Source organism: Chiloscyllium plagiosum, unplaced genomic scaffold (assembly GCF_037043375.1).
Source record: "Chiloscyllium plagiosum isolate Xiang-an unplaced genomic scaffold, Cpla_swu_hap1 HiC_scaffold_7, whole genome shotgun sequence".
Lineage (NCBI taxonomy): Eukaryota > Metazoa > Chordata > Chondrichthyes > Orectolobiformes > Hemiscylliidae > Chiloscyllium > Chiloscyllium plagiosum.
In genome coordinates, this window is record NW_028270145.1 from 60,240,596 (window position 1) to 60,247,694 (window position 7,099).

At 42.4% G+C, this 7,099-nt stretch overlaps 1 protein-coding gene across 4 annotated transcripts in view; it reads left to right on the forward strand.

Annotated features, from left to right (window-relative positions):
• The window catches only part of galnt13 (polypeptide N-acetylgalactosaminyltransferase 13), a 421,608-nt gene extending 414,786 nt beyond the window's left edge, over positions 1 to 6,822 (forward strand). For 3 of the 4 annotated variants that reach the window (XM_087989066.1, XM_043693775.2, XM_087989067.1), the window contains one exon: positions 5,316 to 5,412. Coding sequence is in view for 1 of the 4 variants with exons in the window: in XM_043693777.2 (XP_043549712.2) it covers positions 5,316 to 5,456 (141 nt within the window). In the remaining 3 variants the exon portion in view is untranslated. Of the gene's footprint in view, positions 1 to 5,315 lie in introns of all 4 variants that reach the window. The other variant, XM_043693777.2, reaches the window with a different exon arrangement.
• The last annotated feature ends 277 nt before the right edge of the window (positions 6,823 to 7,099 follow it).

Here is a 7,099-nt window from a genome sequence, read left to right on the forward strand (position 1 = left end):
CTACACCTGACAAGACATAGAATTAGATTGCTTAGGGTCACATGTTGATGTTGCCACATGTAGTACCTATCTCATCTGGTCAGATGGATAATTGCTTTTCAAGTATCCCATGTTCTCTGTAGAATGCTTTGCATGAAGTGGAACCTTTGCTGTACAGTGCTTCTTGAACAATTTTCTAGACTATGTCCATTGCTATTTGGACTATTCATTCTAGATTTTGATCCTCTTTTGATTGAAGAAGTTCAGTGATATATTTATCTAAGTGACCAATGACAGTTGTAAGTTTCCAGAACTGCATAGTTCGGATAGCACACACTGGTCATTAATGAAACTATTTACAGACTCCTGTAATTGTTATTGAAACATGATTTTGCAGTTGTCTTTCTTGTTCTTGAAATGAAATAGTGATCAGAAACTGTAATGAGGTTTTAAAACATAATTTGTTTCCGATTGATCCGTTGTCTTTGAAATACATGGCCTGATTTTGTTTTTATATCGCAATGACGTGTGCCAATTTATTCTGCTTTCAATTTGGTGTCCAATGCTGAAACTGTTTCAAGTCTTTGGAATTATGCTTTCCATATCTGCTAATTCATTGATCAATTAAATGAATCTGAAAGTTTTAAATGTTGCTAGTGTAAAAATGGGTATAGGCAAATTATGTGCCATTATTTGAATGTTGATTGGTACATGCAGTTGAAGAATGTTAAGATTTTCCTGTCTTTATATTACATCTGATTTGTTGTCTTGTAATCTTAAGTTGCTGTTGAATCTTAGTTGAGAATTCCTCCTTGAGGCAATTGCATTAACTATGCATCCACTGATTCAGTATTGCTATTCATTAATTGCAAATCATTTGTGGGTATTCTTCTTCTAAGAATCAACATTAAAAATATGGGCTTAAGCAATCATAACCAATTCATTATTTATGGTAATTGCCTCCTTGTCATACCAGAAAAGCAAAGCTATTCATACTTTAACTCCATTCCTGATGACGGGCTTTTGCCCGAAATGTCGATTTTCCTGCTCCTCGGATGCTGCCTGACCTGCTGTGCCTTTCCAGCACCACTGATCTAAACTCTGGGTTCCAGCATCTGCAGTCCTCACTTTTGCCTTCGGTCCAACTTGTCCGTGCTGACCAGATTTCCCAACCCAACCTAGTCCCACCTGCCAGCACTGGGCCCATATCCATCCAAACGCATCCTATTCATATACCCATCCAGATGCCTTTTAAATGCTGCAATTATACCAGCCTCCACCACTTCCTCATTCCACACACGTACCACCCTCTGTGTGAAAAAGTTGCCCATTAAGTGTCTTTTATATCTTTTCCCTCTCACCCTAAACCTATGCCATCTAGTTCTGGACTCCCCCACCCCAGGGAAAAGACTTTGTCTATTTATCCTATCCATGCCCCTCATGATTTTATAAACCTCTATAAGGTCACCCCTCAGCCTCCGACGCTCCAGGAAAACAGCCCCAGCCTATTCAACCTCTCCCTATAGCTCAAATCCTCCAACCCTGGCAACATCCTTGTAGTCATGATTTGGAGACGCCGGTGTTGGACTGGGGTGTACAAAGTTAAAAATCACACAATACTAGGTTATAGTCCAACAGATTTATTTGGAAGCACTAGCTTTCAGAGTACTGCTCCTTCATCAGATTCTTATTCTCCACAATCACCTGATGAAGGATCTCTCTCTAACTTAAACTTTTTCCCTTTTGTGAAAAAACACATACAAGCAGACACACAGTGATGAGACAAGAACCCCACACACAAATAATAGATGCAAAAGGAACAACAAAAAGGAAGTATAGTTTAGGCATCAGTCTGGATTGCAGGCATTGATGTGATGTGTTCCTTCAGTTTCCTTTCAAATTTTTGAGGAGGTTGTCGACACACTGATTCTCATCCTTTCATCTACTGGTTGAGGATTCTCCCTTGTAATGTCTCTGACACCCTCACTCCTTTGAAATTATCTTCATTTAAGATCATATCTATTAATCCCTATTGTGCCATTAGTTCCTAATACTGTACACATTTTAAGTGCTTTTAATTTTGCCTTTGTATGATCCCATTTGATCCTATTTGCTGCTTTAATGAACATTTTGTGCCTGTACCTTCCTGACCATGGTATCATTAAATGGTAAGGTGCCATGCAATGCAATTGAGGATATGGGCCTCTGGGAGGTAGGACAAAATGGATAAAGGAGCTGCACAAAATGGCTCCTGTAATGCTAAACTATAGGCAACGGTTAATTCTAAATTGCAGCTAGAGACAAAATGGTTCCCTGCGCCTACGTGACCAGTTACAGCTAGTCCCTAAAGATACACAATTAACTAACCACTAAAACCACTAGCATGAAGAAGTAGATGGATAAGCTGAGGAAATACTAACCACATTTGCAAGCTGCGAACCTTTGTAAAGGTGACATAAACCAATCAATATCATTGGTTCAAGCTACTACCCATGAAGTGATTATAATCTATTGATTGGTTGTAACTATGCGATCATGCTCCATGTCTGATGATGGGTGATGTATATAAACCTTATGCAGACTCTGTAAGGTTGTTGGATTATTTTCGAGGAGAAAGTGAGGACTGCAGATGCTGGAGATCAGAGCTGAAAATGTGTTGCTGGAAAAGCGCAGCAGGTCAGGCAGCATCCAAAGAACAGGAGAATCGACGTTTCGGGCATAAGTCCTTCTTCAGGAATGAGGAAACTGTGTTCAGCAGGCTAAGATAAAAGGTAGGGAGGAGGGACTTGGGGGAGGGGCGTTGGAAATGCGATAGGTGGAAGGAGGTCAAGGTGAGGGTGATAGGCCGGAGTGGGGTGGGGCGGAGAGGTCAGGAAGAAGATTGCCAGTTAGGAAGGCAGTGCTGAGTTCGAGGGATTTGACTGAGACAAGATGGGGGGAGGGGAAATGAGGAAACTGGAGAAATCTGAGTTCATCCCTTGTGGTTGGAGGGTTCCCAGGTAGAAGATGATGCGCTCTTCCTCCAACCGTCATGTTACTATGGTCTGGCGATGGAGGGGTCCAAGGACCTGCATGTCCTTGGTGGAGTAGAAGGGGGAGTTGAAGTGTTGAGCCACGGGGTGGTTGGGTTGGTTGGTCCGGGTGTCCCAGAGGTGTTATTTGAAACGTTCCGCAAGTAGGCGACCTGTCTCCCCAATATCGAGGAGGCCACATCAGGTGCAGCGGATGCAATAGATGATGTGTGTGGAGGTGCAGGTGAATTTGTGGCGGATATGGAAGTATCCCTTGGGGCCTTGGAGGGAAGTAAGGAGGGAGGTGTGGGCGCAAGTTTTGCATTTCTTGCGGTTGCAGGGGAAGGTGCCGGGAGTGGAGGTTGGGTTGGTGGGGGGTGTGGACCTGACGAGGGAGTCACGGAGGGAGTGGTTTTTTCAGATTACATTACAGTGTGGAAACAGGCCCTTCGGCCCATCAAGTCACACCGACCCGCCGAAGCGCAACCCACCCATACCCCTACATTTACCCCTTACTTAACACTACAGACAATTTAGCATGGCTAATTCACCTGACCTGTACATCTTTGGACTGTGGGAGGAAACCGGAGCACCCGGAGGAAACCCACGCAGACACGGGGAGAACGTGCAAACTCCACACAGTCAGTCGCCTGAGGCGGGAATTGAACCCGGGTCTCAGGCGCTGTGAGGCAGCAGTGCTAACCACTGTGCCACTGTGCCGGTCTCTTCAGAACGCTGATAGGGGAGGGAAGAGAAATATATCCCTAGTGGTGGGGTCCGTTTGGAGGTGGCGGAAATGACGGCGGATGATACGCTGTACATGGAGGTTGGTGGGGTGGTAGGTGAGGACCAGTGGGGTTCTGTCCTGGTGGCGGTTGGAGGGGCGGGGCTCAAGGGCGGAGGAGCGGGAAGTGGAGGAGATGTGGTGGAGGGCATCGTCGACCACGCCTGGGGGAAATTGCGGTCTTTGAAGAAGGAGGCCATCTGGGTTGAACGGTTTTGGAACTGGTCCTCCTGGGAGCAGATGCGGCGGAGACGAAGGAATTGGGAATATGGGATGGCGTTTTTACAGGGGGCAGGGTGGGAAGAGGTATAGTCTAGGTAGCTGTGGGAGTCAGTCGGTTTGTAGTAAATGTCCGTGTTGATTCGGTCGCCCGAGATAGAAATGGAAAGGTCTAGGAAGGGGAGGGAGGAGTCTGAGACAGTCCAGGTGAATTTGAGGTCAGGGTGGAAGGTGTTGGTAAAGTGGTTGAACTGTTCAACCTCCTCGTGGGAGCACGAGGCATCGCCGATACAGTCATTGATGTAGCGGAGGAAAAGGTGAAGGGTGGTGCCAGTGTAGCTGCGGAAGATGGACTGTTCCACATATCCTATGAAGAGGCAGGCATAGCTGGGGCCCATGCGGGTGCCCATGGCTACTCCTTTGGTTTGGAAACCACAAGGGATGAACTCAGATTTCTCCAGTTTCCTCATTTCCCCTCCCCCCATCTTGTCTCAGTCAAATCCCTCGAACTCAGCACCGCCTTCCTAGCCGGCAATCTTCTTCCTGACCTCTCCGCCCCCACCCCACTCCGGCCTATCACCCTCACCTTGACCTCCTTCCACCTATCGCATTTCCAACGCCCCTCCCCCAAGTCCCTCCTCCCTACCTTTTATCTTAGCCTGCTGGACACAGTTTCCTCATTCCTGAAGAAGGGCTTATGCCCGAAACATCGATTCTCCTGTTCCTTGGATGCTGCTTGACCTGCTGCGCTTTTCCAGCAACACATTTTCAGTGTTGGATTATTTTGATTGCCAAGACGATTTCATACTTCGGGGCAAATCAGAGTCTGCCAACCCAGCGCTGTAACATACAATAAACGATTGTTTGCATGTTGGACAAAGAGTCGTTTACAGGTGTGTTAATTGACTGATTGCAGAACCGAATGACCTATAGATCATCACAACTACATCTTTTTCCTTTGTAAACCTATACATATCCTCTCCAGAACACCCCTTACAAATACCTCCAATTACTTTAAGCCCCTCTGTACAGAGCATGGTTCAAATGAAGTCTGTCAGACTGGAACAGCTCTCTTCTATTCTACCACTAGTGCTAGTGTCCCATGAACTGAAACTCATTCCCCCCACACCAATCTTTGTGCCATGCATTACTCCTTGACTTTATTGATACTGTTTGTGGTTTAGGATTAATCTCCTGTTTGACTTCCATGAAGAACCTTGAGACATTTCCTTTTATGTAAGTGCATATTGTTGTCACATTGGCAATGCATTATTTAAATACATTTCTTAATTCATTATTTTCTTTCTTACTCCATTCACTAGACATTGGCTCTGCGGCATGTAAACAGTAATCAATGTCTGGATGAGCCATCTGAAGAAGATAAAATGGTTCCTACCATGAAGGATTGCAGTGGAATCCGATCACAACAGTGGGTGCTCCGCAACATGACCCTGAGTGTCTGAGATGGAAGAAGAAAAATCTCAATCAATTTCTTCAGTGCTCCTATAGTGCTGATTTTCATGTTGCATCTCTTATAATATAAAATTGACAAAGAAATCTCTGCATTTGGCGATCCTGAGTGGACTGAACAAATCTTGGCTGTTTTTGCCTGATTGGTTATAATTACATTAGGTTATCTCATCAAGATGTCATATGTACGTGTCCACTCTTAGTTTGTATTTATTTTGGTAGAAAGCACATTAGAAAGTATAAATGGCACAATGAGTGTTATTTTGGTACTACAAAACTTGAAATACATCAATTGATTTTAAAAAAAGTGTCCTCACTGTCTTGAAAGTAACAGCACTGAAAGCCAACAGTATCTAATAATAGCAGTACAAAATCTCTCAAAATTGATGTGTTCATCTGCCTTAAAAGAATAATTCAAACAAAATAAAGATATTCTAAGAGAAAAGAAAAAAATCCAGTTCTAAAAGGTAGGATTAGCCCTCCACTGAAGTTAATCTCAATGATGCTCACTACCTTGTGGTAGGTTTTAAAGTGTACGATACAACAAACCAAATGATCCGTTGTTGATTTTCAGCTACAAAGCTAATAGTCACAGATTATTTTGTGGATACAGGGAATATATTATTGATACTTTCAGGAATGAGAGTAATTATGCATTAAATTCAAGAGCATGGTCAGATGCACACAGTAAGCAAGTTGTAAAGCAAGTAATCAATTTTCATCTGTTATTTGCATATCTGTCACTGATTGTTGAGAATATCCAAATATTACATCATGGATTATTGAAACAGAATATATTAGAACATGTTCCTGACAGTTTTATATTTTTAAGCAGGATTCCTGTTTGTAGGTTGTAAATCTTGTTATTAATGGAACATTTCTGATTTTAAGATTTCATTTTCAAATGAAACATAAGTTCGAAGCCAACTAAATATATTGTGCAATAAAACTTGCCAGAATTTTTAAAAAATGGTAGTTTTAAGTCATAGTACTGCCATTGGTCAACTGTGGCAAATAACTGATATTAAAATCATTCTTTGCATATTTTGTTTACATGTCTAAGTCGGAGTTTTGAATGTCTGCAATGTAACATTTCTCATATATATTGTGTTTGGAATTGGTTGTAGCAGTTTTTCAAGTAAAAGATTGGGTTCCTATGGGAACCATCGATGAAGCCATTTCAATTGCTGTAGCTTATGTAATATTGGCTGATGCTGTAGCAGTTAAACTGAAAAGTTTGATCATATTCATATCTTGGGTACTCCATTTAAGAATAGCCTGCAAATGGTGTCATTGTATCCTTTGCTGTAAATTGAGCTATTTGTACATTTTTGTAGAAAATAAATTTTATGAACAATTCCAGAATGGGTTGTGTTTCAATAATTGTTTTTTAGAATTTGACTACAAACAGCCTATACTTATTTGAATTCCTACAATGAAATGGGAAAGTAAATACTCATTATATTTTATTACAACCAATTTTATATTATTGTGGAGCAGATTTTGTAGTGCAATTGATAACTTAGAGTTCAGTTTCCAGTCCTGAACTTGATGGCCAGGAAGGTATGTTTAAATAATATGGCCAGCAGGCTGAGTATCAACAAGAAGGGCAGGAGAAACTTAATGGATAGAAAAA